This window comes from Pipistrellus kuhlii, unplaced genomic scaffold, assembly GCF_014108245.1.
Source record: "Pipistrellus kuhlii isolate mPipKuh1 unplaced genomic scaffold, mPipKuh1.p scaffold_m20_p_7, whole genome shotgun sequence".
Lineage (NCBI taxonomy): Eukaryota > Metazoa > Chordata > Mammalia > Chiroptera > Vespertilionidae > Pipistrellus > Pipistrellus kuhlii.
Window position 1 is genome coordinate 16,806,496 of NW_023425573.1, and position 17,782 is coordinate 16,824,277.

Sequence of the window (17,782 nt, forward strand, 5' to 3'; positions counted from 1 at the left end):
GATAGACCTGGAGGGAGAGGTATGATAAAAAATGAGAGTAGTTGTGCTAATCTTCAGACTTGATAGGAACAAAGAGAAATAGTGTGAAGTCACTCTACCCAGGTTTTAAGGAGGGCAGAGTCTAATGGTGACAATGGGGCAAAGACAAGATATAGAAACAGCTCAGTGAAATATGAGAACACTGAAGGGTGACATGAAATTAATAGAAAGCTTCCTGGGAAAGTTATTTAAGTTGATGAATAAAAGTTTGTAAAGCAGACAACCTGAAAATGTTTGCCTTCTGAAACATACAAACCATCACCTAATTAGAACTCCTGCTAAAAGTGTTTAAACTTTATCTAATCACAAGGAAACAACCAGACCTATAAAAAAACAAAACAAAAAAACAACCAAAAAAAAACCAACATGGAATATCCACCTCAGCCCAAGGGCTAGATACAACTTGCTTCTTGTTTTTATAAATAAGATTTATATGGCTACTTTCCTATTCAAAGAAGAACTATTGCAATAAATAGTTGTAACAGAGACTACTAGTCTAAAATATTTACTACCTGGTCCTTCACAGAAAAAGTTAGGTAATTCCCTCACTAGAAAGCAAGTGATTGGCACACTAAAAAAAAAAAAAAAAAAAAAAAAAAAAAAGCCATTTAGTAAAAATTTTAAAAGATACTGAGGCAGGTAGACTATGTTATTTTTAAAAGACAAGAGACCATGATTAGTTCCTTGTTTAGTTATGGCATTTAGAGGACATTTATATATTAACTAGTGCACAAAATTTGGGCGGGGAGGAGGGGGGTGATGCTCAGCCCAGCCTGCACCCTCTCCAATCTGGGACCCCTTGAGGGATGTTCAGCTGCCCATTTAGGCCCGATGCCCTAGGACTGATGGCTCCCAACCACTCACCTGCCTGGCTTCCTGATCACCACCCCCTAACCATTCCACTGCCAGCCTGATCGACGCCTAACTGCTCCCCTGCTGGCCCAATTGCCCCTAACTGTCCTCCCCTGCAGGCCTGGTTGCCCCTAACTGCCCTCCCCTGCTGGCCTGGTAACCCCTAAATGCCCTCCATTGCCAGCCTGGCGCCCCCTCCCCCCCACCACTTCCCTCCCTTGCAGGCCTAATCCCCCCAACTGCCTTCCCTTGCAGGCCTGGTCCCTCCCAACTTGCCCACCCCTGTTGGCCTGGTCTCCCCCAACTGCCTTCCTCTGCTGGCCCAGTTACCCCTAATTGCCCTCCCCTGCTGGTCTGAATGACCATAACTGTCCTCTCCTGCAGGCCACCTTGTGTCCTCATGGGGGCAGCTAACTTTGACCACATGGGGGCAGCCATCTTGTGTGTTGGAGTGATGGTCAATTTACATATTACTATTTTATTAGAGAAGATATCACATGTTAGTGTTAAATGTCAGTGGTACTGAAGTTATGTAGGAAAATGTCCTTATTCCTAGAATATACAGCTGAAGTTATTTAAAAGTGAAGTGTTGTGATGTTTCAAACAGTTCAGAATAAAAGCCACCCTCATAGATGTACATTTACATTATCTATCTATCTATCTATCAAAGGCTAATATGCAAAGTGTCTCCTTGGGAGTTCAACCAGGAGTTCAATCACTTGCTATGACATGGCTGACCACCAGAGGGCGGCATGGAATAAAGGAAGGCCCGGGCAGGCAGGCAGATATCTCCTGAGGGGTCCCAGATTGTGAGAGGGTGCAGGCGGGCTGCGGAACCAGCCCCCACCCCCATGTGCAGGAATTTCATGCACCAAGCCACTAGTGCGTGTGTGTGTGTGTATGTGTGTGTAGATAGCACATATATTTTTTACTAAGGAGAGGGGTTGATAAAAAGCAGGTAAAAGGATGGCCCATTATAAAATCCTGTCATAAAGCAGACTCACGTTGCATTACTGAATCCAACATATTCATTACCAGCCATCTTATTCAAAAACTGCATCACCTATAAACCAAAAGTTAAAAATATCAGTATCAAAAAACATACAAAGAATGTAGCATGAAAACTGAATTCTATATTGCACTTACATAGTCAAATTTTTCAGCATTATTCACTCCTTGCTACAAAGAAATGAGACATGAAAACATTAGTGAAGGTACCACCACATTTAAGTTTTAAATGAATATAATATAAAAATTTCAAACTATCATAAAATTAATATACTATGCATTAGTACTTTTAAATCTAGAAAATGCTTCTAAAATAACCTAACATTTACATAAATTATATACATGTTTTTTCAATACCCATATGTTGAAAATTATCTGAGTTACAAAGGGAATGCTTTATTTTAAGTATAACTTTACCCAACCCAAAGTTATAGAATTTTAAATACAAGTTACTCCAAATCCCATTTTTCATGACAACAGATAATCTGCTAGACAATGTTAATTTCATATTTTTAAAAGACTTAAAATAAAGTTTCACCCTTAGAGAAAAAGTATGGTTTTAAATTGAGAATAATCTACTTATATATTTAAAATAACCTTAAAACAATATATAAGAGTTAGAAAAATGAGTTATGTTGCAAAATTAATATTTTAATTCTAGTATATGCAAACATTCTGGATAGATTTTACGAGTGTAGAGAAAGCTCTAATTTTAATATCTCACTTGTTATATAATAAACACTGAACTAAAAAAACATATTTCAGAGTCTCTAAAAAATTAGCTACGTCTTTATTTAGCATTGTGCCAATTCAGAATATAGAAGATGTATTGTTTCATCGCTTCTATTTCTGACATGTTAGCTACTGCGAATGTCAATAGGTAAAACCTATGTAATGTAGATCAGTTCAAGTAGCCAAACGGTTGCATTTTACCTCAGCGAAGTTTACAAAGCAGTAAGTTGTAGATCTGAAATCAAACGTATTAATTGGTGATGTGCACCCAAAAGAAACAATACATCTCTAAGTTTAAAACAGGTTCAAAATAAAATTTGACAACTATAATTTTAAAAATGAAAAATTTTAATTTTACCTTCAAAATAATCCAAAACATTACAATTAAAATTTTATTATTGGGGGGGGGGGGGAAACTGTATGATATGAGAGTATTATTTAATTGAATAAAGCCAGGTTCATTCTCCACTTTATAAGCAGATTAGAATGTGACTGACAATCTGCGGAATCCTAAAACTCTTTTTAAGAAACGGATGTGCAATTCACATATACAATTGGTAGCTAGAAAGAACACATTTATTCATCAAATTAGGTATCAACACTTAAAGATAATTTAAATCCATTTTGTAATCACTATGTCTCTTCTATAAAGCGTTCTTCTGACATATTTTAAGTTTTCTTTCAAATGTAGAACTGTAACTCCAAAGCTGTTCAATGAAAAACAATTAAAAGAAATTACCAACTTCATTGAACTGTTGCAGTTGTCAATATATTCCATAGATCCTAATGCTGTAAAATATGTAACAACATTTAAACCACAAAAACCTTTTTAACCTTTGAAAAAGCATAAAAAATAAAAACAACCCAAAAAAACAAAGAACCACAACTCTTCTGGATGTCAGCATTTGCATTGTGATGTAACATGAATAATTACTGATTATACAATTAATCAATGTAAAACAAGTTATACTGAACTTTCATTCTCTCACCTAAATTATGCCCTATAAAATTAACACAAGTTTTCTTTATTTAGCTGTTGAGTTTAATAGAAGGGAAAAAAAGAAAAAAAGAAAAAGAAAAACCGTTCCAATCCTAGCCTATGACCACCTTTTTGTAGCTTACTAAAATCAAGTATGACTGTTGTTTCCATGCTTTTTTAAAAGAAAGTTTGATATTTACTAATGACTATCATTATGAAAAATTTGAATAAGCTACTTGAAGTATTTTTTACATATTAAAATTATGTAAAAAATCAAAATAAAGTATTTGAATGATGGTGTTGACTCAAAAGTCTTTCCAAAACTTCCCCATTTAAATGTAAAAGCATTTGATTAATGTTTATTCTTATTATCTATCCTGGAAATAACATTTAATGTAAATCAATAAATATATTTGCCCCTGTAGACTCCAGGACCCAATCAATCATAAGATATCAGGTTATTTTTATTTTTGAAAAAGTTACTGTGTAAAATTTTATTTGTAAAGATATTAGAAAAAATACATACAAGATAGAGTAAATACCTCCAAACAAATAAGCAAACATGAACTTTAAAAAAGCCATCATTGTTATTAAGCAGTGCACCACCGCGGTGGAGGAACAGATGTGAAAATTAAAAATAGTCATAGGTATACGGGGGAGGGGGGAGGTTGGTTAAACTCTTCTATTTATTGTGTATGTTTGAAGATTCTCATTAAATATTAAAGGGGAAAAGTCTATTTGCGAATAATTTCTCATGTTAATTTATAAAATTCATCCTTGAGAATATTTTCTTTACCCTTAAAATAGTATTTGATTTTTAATGAACTCAGGATACTTTCTACTATTAGGACGAGTTTAATTCTCTAATTTTTACAGATGCACAAGTTGAGAAGTATCACTGACAACAGACGAGTAGGTAGAATTAGGAAAGGTTTTAAAGCAACATCACAGTATTTTATACAACTATCTCATCACATACAAAAGTCAGTAATCCTCAAAAATTATGCGTATTGCTGCTACAGAAACTAAGATCCTCTTTCTATTTTGCTGAAACCAAAGAAGTAGAAACAACCTGGTATTACAAGAGGACCTGCTCCGTCACTACAGGGCTTCACACTCTCACTGCCACTGAGTCCATTCTTTCAAATGTCCTCTTTTGTTGGAGCCCAACAGGTTTTCAGAACCTGAGCAGTGCACCATAGTAACATTTGGGACACATGAGAAGTATACCTTTCTTTCGGAAAATGGGAGGAAACCTGGATTAAAGGCAGATTAACTTCTACAAAAGCTATATGAAAACTGAGATTTGAAAATTGATCATCTAAAGTTTTTAATACCCCTTTTACTCTTGGGGGAAAAAACCCTATGACCAGGAATATGTTTATTCCAGTTTTAAATCACTGCATCATTATTAGATATCGTGTTATTTTGTAAGGCACCATTGCACTTGGACCAGCCTATATTGTGTTATTTTAATCTTGAAAAGTTACATTAAGTATAGCAGGAAAACTTAAAAAAACAAAACAAAAAAACTAGACAAAATATATTCACTAAATTTTTTAATCCACTGATCAAATGACTTTTTTTAAAAAAAAATAAGTTATTGATTTCAGAGAGGGAGGGAGAGGAAGAGAGAAACATCAATGAAGGGAGAAAATGGTGGATCGGCTGCCTTGTGCACACCCCACACTGGGAATCAAACCTGCAACCTGGGCATTGAACCTGAGACCCGCAGGCCAACGCTCTATCCACTGAGCCAAACCAGCCAGGGCTGACCAAATGACTTTTAAAAAACAAACCAAGTAGCTTATTTGAAAAGGTAGTAATCAGACTCTGAGATTAGAAAGTTGTATATATTTTTCTATAAACCTACCTATCAAGGATATTAAAGAATTTACATTCCTTTAAAGAAAATTTTATAAATGAAAATTTGATAAAGAGGCAGTGAGTTTTAACACTGGCTGATAAAATATAACTATTATTACTTAGAGTGTTTTTACAGCCTGTTTTTACAACATACTCATGAATTGAATCATGTATTATACAATTTAACAGGTGAAAATATTACTGATAACAGGAATAAATTTAATATAAAAATGACATTCAAAGTCACTGCATTAATCTGTTCTTTTGTATGTAAATAACTTGATTCCATCCATAAAATACAAAGATATAAAAGCCATCTGACAATTATAGATCCTAGAGAAAAGAGGCCTAGAAGAAAGGCAAAACAAAGTAACTGAAATTTTATAAAATACTCTCAAGTTTAAGCTTGCCATAAAGAATGCTTTAAAGGCTAAATACCTGGAGCATTTTAATGGGTGTTACAGATAAAAAATAATGTTCTAAAACCATTTTTTTCATAGATTAAAAAACATAGCTTGAAGGACATTGAAGAGCTAAAAAAGAGAATCACATCTAGTAGCCATGATAAAATACCCAAACTCTGGGTGCTCTTTGAGCAAAGGTCTAGAATTCTACAGACAGTGAGCACCAACTGCTGTCTCAAGAATGATTATGCACTGAAAATTAGACGTGCTTTTAAGCTAATAAATCTGCTTAAAAATAAAGCAACAAAAAAGTGAATTCTTTGGCAAATTATTTTTCATTTAAAAGAAACCTTGAATACACCAACTGATATAACATGAAGTAATAAACAAATACAACCCTTTCTTATGCATGTCGGCAAGCCAAAGAAAGGTATCTACTGCGCCCCAGAGCACAAACCACCATACAAATGTGGCTTCCCAGCCAGCCTGACAGGTTATCACTGACATAAGCAAACGAGCTTCACAACAGGCAGATTTCCATGGAGCATGAGTAACTTCTTTTAAGAGAAAGAAGGGAAACCAACTTCTGATTTTTAAATTAAAAAATACTTCTGATTTTAAAAATCAGCTTCTTCAGATGACAAACACTGGAAACTACCACTAGAATTGAGAGACGTAAACAAAGAAGACATATAACTTTTAAAATAAAAAAGCTTAAGTGTGGCAATAATCTTGTAATACGTTATCCTTATTTTTGTACCCTAACATTCAAATTCAAAACTTTATCAAAAGTTATTATTACTAGGCTTAACTTTACAACTGCAGGAAACTTTTACCACTGGAAAGAAAAAAATGGCGTAATAATACTACTATTCCACCCAGAATAACAGTGCTCTCTTCAAATTTACTTTTCCTCTTTTCTTTAAATCAAGTTATCACATCATCATCATCAAATAAAACAAACTACATAAAAAAGTATTCCTTTAAGTTTAGTAGCTAACATAGAAATAAAGAGAGGAGGTATAGTACCTTTATGTTTTGTTTATTATGTTCTTTTTCTGTACAAAATGACATTTCTTTTATGAAAGTATTTACCTATAAAGCTTTGTTTAAAATGTTAAATATTGGCGGTTTCCTACAAGTTTAGTAGTTAAGAATTTATGCAACAGGTTCCTTCTGTCCAAATCCTCCTTTTTTCCACAATCTGCTAATCCTTTTGAACACTTGTTCTGCCTCTTGCCCCATTTCCTGAGGATCACCACCAATCCTACAAGGAAAAAATATCAATACTACAAAATTATGAAATAAAGAGTCTTACTAAAGACTCTACTTAGTGTGTGTGTGTGTGTGTGTGCGCGCGTGAGTGTGTGTGAATGGAAGTAACATGAAGAGCCTATTTTAATAGCATCATAATACAATTTTGAATTTGAACGGGAAAAAAAAATAGCCTGAAGGTCATTAACTAAAAGAGCTAAAAGAAAATGGTATCTAGTAGCCATGATAAAATACCCAAACTCTGGTGCTCCTTGAGCAAAAGCATAGCTCTACAACTGCTGTCTCAAGAATGACTGCACCACTGAAAATTAAATGTGCTTTTAAGCCAATAAATTTGTATCTTTTATATAAATAAAAATTCAGAAAATAAAATGTCTGCTTCTTGGACAATGTAACTGTGTAAGGTAAAGAAAAAAATGTAATTAAGAGCAATAGCAAAGAGAAAAATCAGGAGATTTAGCTCAAGCCCAATTCTGCTACAGTTAAACCTGTGCTATTTATTTCCTCATGGCACATATGTAAGATAAGAGGGTGGGCTTGAAGAACCTTTTGGCTATGGCGTCATTACCCCAATTTCAATGACCAACTCATAAACATTACATGTAGAGATTACATATAAATAGTAAGAGTTTTTAATTCTTTTTTTGAAGAGTTTAAGAATTATAAGCTTACCCCTAATATACCTCTAGATTTAGTCATTTAAAAAAAAAAAAAAAAACCCCTTGTGAAATACTTTCTAAAAACCAATCAAAATAAAAATTCAAAGAAAGTGAACTTAAATATAAACCATACCCTAATGCTTCATTTTCCAGTGAACTTAAAACTTTTATAAACTTAAGGTCACTGATCAAATTTGCAAATACAAGATGACTCAGTTAAATTTTTGCTCTGTTGGACGCTGAACCACACTGTGTAAGTGTTTTAACTCTGCTTCTAAGTGCTCACATTAATATGGCTTATTATAAAGTTTATGGCTTGTGAATGACCATGGTAAGTGAAACTAATGGAGTGACGGTATGGTATGACCACACATGATTTCCCACCTGCGGCCTTGCAGTGTGGTACATTAAACCCAAGAGTCATGAAAAACTGAAGAATGCAGTTAAGAAAGGCACTTGCATATGCCCTTTCTTGTGCTATTGCTGTGCCACGTGAATCTTTCCCCAGGGTAAGAGCTTACACTAGGGTCCATGGATCAGCTTCAAGGGTCTGTGAATTCCCCAAAAAGTTACTAAAATCAGGGCATGTGAACATTTTTTTCTGGGAAGAGTCACAAAAGGTTCAGAACCATTCTAGTTTTTTCATTAAGCATTATTAACACATACAATGTATTATTAAAAATTTGCTCACCTTTAATTCAAGTTACTTATTCAAATCTAACAATTATTAATGAGACTTTCTTTCATTGCAGTACTGATTGCACTGCATGGCAAGGGCCCATTTGTGTCTATTCCACACTATAATGCAAGCCACCTGAAGGCAGGGATATGCCTAGCATATATTCATATTATAATTTTCTACAATAGACAACTAGTTTCTTTTCACCTCAAACTGACAACTATTCTCTTATGCAAAGTAGTCATAAATAACTAGATGGTATAAGGGACAAAATGAAAATTTCCATAGCTTTCTGAATTAGTTACATTAAAAAATAACACTTGTCTATGGTATCTACCTCACTAGAATTACAAGGATTAAGTGGGGTCAATAGTTTCAAAGCATTTGCCCTAAAATAGCAGCTAAACGTACATATTCTTAAGATTAGTCTTCTAATGTAAAGGCCTCTTCTCATAAGCATATAGAATTCATGAAAAAGAGGACTTCCAGCATACAAAGCAGATGAATTCTATTAATTGGGCCAAGAGTATAATTGATATTCAAACATTCTTTGTCTAACCAAGATAGTCCATCCTCAGTCACACACCTACAAAGCCATACATTTACTTTTTCAAGCTTGGAACAAACAAGCACAGATTTACTAAGACAGCACATAAATGTTCCAAACACAAATGAAATTTGAATATAAGTAAAATTTATAAAATTATAATTTAAACAATATCACACAACAGAACTATTTTCAAATACTAATTTCAAACATTACATTAGAGCTTCCAATTATTAAGGCAAACCAGACACTAAAATTTTTTTTTTAATAAAAACATATAATGCAAACCAAAGCATAAAAATAATGTAACTTAATAATTGGAATAAGTCTTAATTATTGAAGTAAACCAAATAAAACAAGTTCAAATGAAAATCATAATTAGAGTTCATGAAAATGTAAAAGACTTGAGAATATTCAAGGGTAAATGTACTTTGCCTTAACACAAAGTACTAGAACAACTGTTCCTATAGATGTTGATGACAAACATTAAACAATAAAATGTTTTAACTCTGTTCATTTAAAGAGCCAAAAGGAACAGAAAGAGAAAAATAACAAAAGTTTAAAAAGAAAAACTTGTGCCTATTGTTCAGCAGAGACTTTGAATTTTTGCCAGATCTTCAGGTCAATAATAACTGTTGAAATTTACAATGAGTCATCTGTTTTGAAATTACATAGTTTATTTTTACATTAATAGATATCCTAATTTTTTTACCAAAAGATTAATTTAATATCAAAAGAAAACTTTATAGTCCTAAAATAATCCAAAATTCACATTATGCTTTAGTTATTTAAAAAAATGTATTAGGTAAAAAGAAAATGTCAACATTTTACCTTTATTAATGAAGTCACAACAATTGCTCCAGCATTTACCATAGGATTATGTGGCTTATCTGTAACACATAAAAACAATAGCAGTATTTCAAATACCTGATACCATTTTCTGTGATGCATAGGTTTTTCCTGTGAACATATATTTCTTTGGGGGGACGGTGGGGAGTGTGGAGGAATGCACTTAAAATCACTTACTCATCTAACTAGTAATGCACCTCTAGGAAGCTGCTATCCTAGGAGGATGCAAATCAACTGAACTGTGGAATGATCAGTTGCTATGACATGCACTGCCCATCAGGGGGCAGAAGCTTAACACAGGAGCTGCCCCCTGGTGGTCAGTGCATTCCCACAGGGGTAAGGCCACTGGGCCAAAAGCCCTAAGCTGGGTTCACAGCTGGCAAGCACAGAAGCAGTGGCAGGAGCCTGTCCAGCCTCCTGGATTGCAAGAGGGCGCTGGCTGGGCTGAGGGACCCTCTGCCCCCGAGTGCACGAATTTTGCTCACTGGGCCTCTAGTAATAATTACATATGTGAACAAAAATTCATGTACAGAAGGCAGTGATTAGTGGTGTTAAGAGCGCATCCAAATTTCCTAATTCTGCCATTTATTAGCTATTTGACTTTGGACAACTGACTGATCTTCACTGTGCATCAGTTTTCCCATCTGTAAACTAAGATAACAATAGCACCAGCACCCCAGCAAGTCAAAATGCTTCAACAGAGGACTCTAGTCAAGATAGAAGAATAGGTAAAGGTGGTACTGGCATCCTCCAAAGATCACATCACAATTGAAACCATAATACAGCCATAATTGAGAACAGCATGAGCTCATACTGACCAGAAGTCCTATAGTTAAAGATATAAAGAAGCCAAATGGAGATTGGTAGGAGGGACAGAGACTTGAAAAGGAGGGAAACTTGCAGCTCAGAGGCCCTCTGAAAATTGAGGGGTCCCAGACCCATACCAAGCACCCCAGCCCTGGGTTCCATTAACTATAATCCCTGCTTATAGTTAAGATGGAGGGCCGAAACCGGTTTGGCTCAGTGGTAGAGCATCTGTCTGTGGACTGAAAGGTCCTGGGTTCGATTCCGGTCAAGGGCATGTACCTTGGTTGCAGGCACATCCCTAGTGGGCGGTATACAAGAGGCAGCTGGTTGATGTTTCTCTCTCATCACGTTTCTGGCTCTCTGTCTCTCTCCCTTCCTCTCTGTAAAAAATCAATAATATATTAAAAAAAAAAAAAAAAATGGTGGAGGGCTGCTCGAGTCCCAGGCTCTCTGTTAAAGGGCTGCATGTGGACTTATTTGGGCTCACTCCCTGAGCCCCAGGGCAGGGGCAGCAGCTCAAAAGGCACCAGGGTCACACATACAGGGAGAACTGAGTTGTCTGGCTTTGGAGCAAGGGCGAGAGGGGCAGCTTTCTCACAGACACAAGTGTTGGCAGAGGCCATGCTTTCACCGCTGAGCCCTTCTGCTGCAGTGCGGGGAGGCACCATATCCGAGTCCCGTCAATCTGACAATCACTGTGCACACACACACACACACACACACACACACCCCTCCCGCCCTGGTGATTCTGAGGCCCCATGCACATACAGAAGGCACTTTCTCTTTCTCCCTGCCTCTCTCGACAAATCAATGTAGAAGCAAATCAACTTCTTCCCATATTAAATCCTTTTTCCCACATTAAAACTTGATTTCAGTGAATTTAATAAAGTACTTCTGCATGTATACTGTCCTTACTGAAGTTACGAGTTTATGGTAATCTCCATAAAGTCAAATGTAGCTTCAGGTTAGAAAGATTATGATAAAAGAATAAAATGCAATCATTCTCAAATAGGAAAAGAAACCTGAGAAAATACCCTCTAACTTCACTAAAAAAAATAAACAAAACAATGACTATAAATCACATTTCATTTTTATCCAAAATAAAGAAAAAATACCAAAGTATTTCTCCAAACCATTATTGCAACTACCGAATTCCCTCACTCTCACTTTTTTCAGTTATCTTAAATTACTCAATGAGGAACCTAGTATGTGCTTGAAAGATTGAAAGATAGAAACAAATCTATAGGTTGATATGTAGATTTAAAACACCAACTGCTAAGTGATCAAAAGTACTACCTTTGTTTTCCCTTTTCTTTTGGATCCCTACAAAGTAATAAAGCTTGTTAGTTGTCTATTTAACGTAAAAAGCTTTTTTCAAATATTAAATGTTACAAAACAGAAAAAGCAACACTATCTCAATCAGGGCCACCACTTAAAACTAATATATCCTTTCCTGTCCCATCCTATCCTATATAATAAAAGGCTAATATGCAAACAGAGTGAATGGCAAACAACTGAACAACCGGTTACTATGACAAGTGCTGACCACCAGGGGGTGGGCGTGGAGCATGGAAGGCATCAGCCACAGCGGGATGGTGGAGGTGAGTAGGGGCACCAGCCCAAGGTGGCACGGTTGCTGTCATTGGGTGGAGCCTCTGGTGGTTACTGAAAATTCTTTCCTCCCGTGCACCCTGGCGCTCGCACCTGCTGAGGTCTTTCTCCATCTCCCCCTGGCTCCTAAGGGGTGATGGGGGCAGCAGCCACCACTTGCACTGGCTGACAGTACCAGCTCCGTGCCAGCAGCGGGTGCAAGTGGGCCTAGCACTACTAGCCCATGGGGGCAGCAGCAGGAATGGAGCTACCAGCAGACAGGGGGCCACGACTGGGAGGCACGGGAGGATGGGCCGATACCTGCCCTTGTGCCTACTGCAACCTCGCAATCCTCAGTTCCTTTCAAGGTGCATGAATTCATGCACTGGGCCCCTAGTACAACATACAAAAGCAGAAATATAGACACCTATGCATATCTATCCGTTAGCTTAGATATTCAATAATTACCAACATACAGTAACAGTCACACCTAGCACTACCAGCTGCACTCCATGAATTCTGATAGCAAACCCCAGATAGCATGAGATTTTACTATAAAGCTATTCCCCTATGCGATTATAAAGTAAAAATCTTACCCTGACCCCACCCCATCTTATCCTTATTCCACTTTCCAGTGATATGAGATGCCTAAAAAAACCACTTAAAAAAACAGGTGATTAAAACATTTCACTGGTTCAGAGAGTTCTATGAAAAATGAAATTATGAATGCTTTTACTTTTCCCCCTCCAAAAAATGACCCTCTTAGGTTTACATAGTAAAGGTATCTTTTTTTTTTATTAACTTTTATATAATTCTTACCATCTTCATTTAAAAACAGTTTGTTGAATCTTAATCCACTTGGCTCTTTCCCAACATATCGATGCACATATTCTGTTCCAAGGTCATTAACTGCAATGGCGTATTTCAAAGGTTTTACACAGGACTGAAGACAAAATGGAACTTTGGTATCGCCAATAGAATGCCTATTTTAAAAAAAAGATTAAATAATAATTAAGATAGACTGGAATCACTAGTGTTATTTTTACATGTTAATGCTACTTTGCAATGGTTTCCCCATAATTCAACCACAAGTTTAGATATTAAAAAATAATTCTATGTTTAAGAGGAACAGTGCAAATAAAGCCAAACCTTAAAAGTATTAGGGTAGCCAAAACCAGTTTGGCTCAGTGGATAGAGCATCAGCCTGCAGACTCAAGGGTCTCAAGGGTTCGATTCTGGTCAAGGGCATGTACCTTGGTTGCGGGCACATCCACAGTGGGGGGTGTGCAAGAGGCGGCTGATCGATGATTCTCTCTCATTGATGTTTCTAACTCTCTATCCCTCTCTCTTCCTCTCTGTAAAAAAATCAATAAAAAATATATTAAAAAACAAAACTAAATCTTTATGTCTGATTCACAGCACAATAAAAAAAAATCATTCTTAAAAAATATTGCTAACTTTATCCATTTTTCCAGGGGCCTCTCCTTAATTCATTGTTGTTTTTTTTAAATCAAATCATTCTCACATCATTATCCTTTCTATAATTCTGCTAGAATCCTTATCTGTCAGTGGCTGTGCCTGTAGTGTGAGCATTTCCCAAAGACAATTTTCATAAATGTCATAAAATCCTGCATGTTTTGCAAATGACTTCATACTTTACAAATGACTAGTGGTTTTCATGGATTTGAAGAAACTTACCTCTGTCCATCTACTGTACAGACGGATACACCCCACAAATCAGGGCTGAACTTGGCTAGTTGAGGAATATAGTCTGCAACCTAATCAAAATATTAGAAATTAACAGATATAATACAAGAATATAATACTTTAGTCTATCAAAAATTTCATCTCAATTTACTTTCCACCAATGAATACTTATTTTATAGCACTTAGTGGCTTTGTAGTTTTTTATAAATAATATTCAAAATAACTAAGGGCACAATAGCTTTTAGAATTACGGGTTAAGATCTACATTTCTCTGTCTCCACCATCCTTTCTGCTTTCCAAAGTACTCTCTCTTCCTAGGAAAGCACAGAGTCTAAAAGAGGAATTAGAATTTGAGTATGTTTTAGTAAGGAAAAGAAATAGAGAATTTCTTTAATCAGGATCATACCAGTAGGGTTTCATTGTCTAAAATCTTTCAATATGAAGAAATAAATTAGTAACTCTTAGTATTATTTAGAGGATTTTTAAAACTAAAAATATTTAATGTTTGAGAATATCATATCTGCAGAAATTCCCAGTAAAGTTGCTTTTTATTTAAGATTTAAAAGCCATCTCAATCATTTGAAAATCAAGAATTTATAAACTTAGATTACTTGTTAGTCAAAATAACAAGCTCAAATATTTAAAATGTTAAAATACTTTACCCAATGGCTTCATTTAACTTAAATTTCTTAATTAGCAAAACACAAGAAAACTAACAACTTGACTCTCTATACCTCAAGTTGAGTTGAATTTATTAAGTGATTGGTTTAGGAAAATATTCACATTAAAATGTTACCTTTCCTCCAGACTGCTTTTTAGCGCTTTCATATAACTCATCGATGTGAGAAGTAAAAGACATAAAGTCAGGAATGACAAACTTTCTTCTAAAGGCTTGCGTTAACAAAACAATGTTGCTTTGAACACATCTGTGGAATGTGAGAAAAAATAAGTTGACTGAATGCCCTTCACATAGGTGTACTTGGTAATAACAGTATTAGGAGAATATTTAAACAATAAATTAATTTTATACAACAAACTAAATTCTAGAAATTATATTCTTTCTATAGCTTCTTTCCTTTAAGCAGCCTTTCATGGGAGTTGCTTATAAGCTATTGAACAAGATAACAAAATAAATTAGACTGCCCCAAAAAATTATATCAAAGATTAAAATAACAGAACATTCTATCCAGTTAAATATCAAGACCACCTAAAACAGGTTTTTAGCCCTGGCCAGTGTGGCTTAGTTGGTTGGGCATTATCCCAGGCCCTGCTTACAGGCTCAATCCCTGGTAAGGGACATGCAGCAGCCAGCCAAGTGATGTTTCGCTTTCACATCCATCTCTCTCTAAAAATAAATGAAACTATTTTAAACATGAATTTAGTTAACAAAAATTAGACTTTAATCTCTTAATTCCTATAAAACTTTACTAGTATTACCAAAAAGCTGAAGTTTGTATTTTAACATATTTTTCCTGAATTACATTTTGAAAATTTTGCATTTCTATCATTAAAATTGTAAATAAAATCAACTTTGTTTAGTCAGATTAATGTCTCTTAAATAGCATTAAAATACTTATAAAGTAAATGAATTTTAAATGAAATTACATATATAATGTAGTATAATTCGATTTATATTATTTGACTTACTAAAGTAATTACATTATTATACTCACTTTTAACAATAAAAATTCAGAATATATATTCACTTGATCAACAAAATTAAAAAGATATAAAACAACATAGGTTTGCAATGATAATGATATGCCCCAATAAGAAATTATAGTCCTATTTTCCATTATTAACCTATATATGTAGAAATAATTGCTACTCCAGAGATAACAAGTATTATTTCAGTAAATTTTGATAAATTTTTTTGATACCATCATGTTATTCTAAAAATATTAAATTTTGGCTGAAACCGGTTTGTCTCAGTGGATAGAGCATCAGCCTGCGGACTGAAAGGTCCCAGGTTCGATTCCGGTCAAGGGCATGTATGTACCTTGTTTTCAGGCACATCCCCAGTAGGGGGTGTGCAAGAGGCAGCTGATGGATGATTCTCTCTCATCGGACGTTTCTAACTCTCTATCCCTCTCTCTTCCTCTCTGTAAAAAAATATTTAAAAAATAAAAATATTAAATTTTGGCACCATTTGTAACAACCAATATATTTCAAATAGCAATTCAATTTGTACATGAAGAGTTCCAAGAAATATACTGAGTACAATACTCTGCAGAAAAGTTAAGACAATTCCTGATCTTAAATCGCAGAAGCTGTATCAAAACAAATACACATCCTTATTTTTAAGAAATTATACATAAGAAAATAAGAACTGCCAAACAAATTTAAATTATTAACCTACTACCAACTATTTTAACTATTTAAAATTTTCAGCACTTTTAAAAGGCTTTATAATTAACAAAACTGTGTAGTCAGTAAAGTTGGTTTTCTTTTTCTTTTTTCTTTATAAGAAAGTGCTGGTAAAGCAATAGTGACAGCCTTAACTAGTGAATTATGTGACCAACAGAAGCGATTTTAAACTCAGAAGTGTGCCTAATTGCATAAGAATGAACATTCCAAAGAGCAAATATTTTTTTGGGAGTTATTTTAATATAGATGGAATGAATCTATAATTAGAAGTTATTTAAAATGAACTATGAGGAGGAAGTCCTTATACAGGTCAGCAGGTCACATCTTTCTCATGCTTTGTTCAGTTTTCTCATCTGCAAACTGGGAATAATAATCACTCCCCCCCCTTAAGTGTTTATTATTAACAACTGTAATGTATGCCAATATTTTACAAAAGTAAAATAACCATGAATTTTCTAAAGAAAATTAAAACATTTTATAAATGCAAAGATTCATTCCCTCCCAAAAAGAGAATAGACCAAAAAATTATTACACATAAAATTAATTCTAATACTTATATGGTTAAAAATGCATGAATATAGCATTCATTTTCAACATAAATTGGGTTACTGGCATTAAAAATAATTGACTAACAGACAGTCTCCAACTTTCAAATAGACTATACTCCAAACAATATGCTCAGAACTAACTTTCCCATTAAAAAAAAAAAAAAAAAAAAGCCTGCCAGCACGACTCAGTGATTGAGCATTGTCCTATAATCAGGAGATCACGGTTAGATTCCGTCAGGGCACATGCCTGGGTTTCAGGCTTAATCCCCAGTGTGGAGTGTACAGGAGGCAGCAGTTTGACGTCTCTCTCATCATTGATGTTTCTAACTCTCTTCCTCTCCATTCTTCTCTAAAATCATTTTTTTTTAAGTCATGCATAATAGGTGTTTCTCAGATTATCCTCAAAGGCTAAATATCTTAACCAAAAATGTATTTTCATCAAAATTCTTGACTTCAATAAAATCTTTATAAATTATTTTCTGGGGAAATGAGTTCCACTATACCATCTCATTCCCACCTGCATGGAGGTGAAATCGTTGTTTCTGGCAACACTAACTAGAAAACTTATTTTGAAAAGGTTAATTTTCAGCAGTTTAAAATCAACTCATTCTAGGGCTGGAAAGAACAACCCTTATGCCTACAGACTTAAGGCTTTTCTGCCTGCTTACAAACTAGTATACATCTGTCCTATTGGGAACTGCCTATATCACAATAACCAATTTTGTTAAATTGTTAGTGTTTAAAATAATGGTTGTTGTTTTTTATGTAATTATGGGCAGAAAAATTTAATTATGTTCCCTGGATTTATAATCAATGTACTTAAATTACTGTATTTTTCGGACCATAAGACGCCCTTTTTCCCCCCCAGAAGTGG

The 17,782-nt window shown here is 34.8% G+C and overlaps 1 protein-coding gene across 8 annotated transcripts in view; it reads right to left on the minus strand.

Annotated features, from left to right (window-relative positions):
- GLS (glutaminase) overlaps window positions 1-17,782 on the minus strand; it is a 61,536-nt gene that overhangs the window by 29,278 nt on the left and 14,476 nt on the right. For 7 of the 8 annotated variants that reach the window (XM_045575285.1, XM_036422111.2, XM_045575286.1 and 4 more), the window contains exons 4-9: window positions 14,790-14,919; window positions 13,985-14,064; window positions 13,106-13,269; window positions 9,872-9,930; window positions 2,038-2,070; window positions 1,896-1,954 (exon numbers count right to left, since the gene is read on the minus strand). In XM_045575285.1, coding sequence (XP_045431241.1) covers window positions 1,896-1,954; window positions 2,038-2,070; window positions 9,872-9,930; window positions 13,106-13,269; window positions 13,985-14,064; window positions 14,790-14,919 — 525 coding nt within the window. Of the gene's footprint in view, window positions 1-1,895; window positions 1,955-2,037; window positions 2,071-3,370; window positions 3,421-9,871; window positions 9,931-13,105; window positions 13,270-13,984; window positions 14,065-14,789; window positions 14,920-17,782 lie in introns of those variants that run through there. The other variant, XM_045575287.1, reaches the window with a different exon arrangement.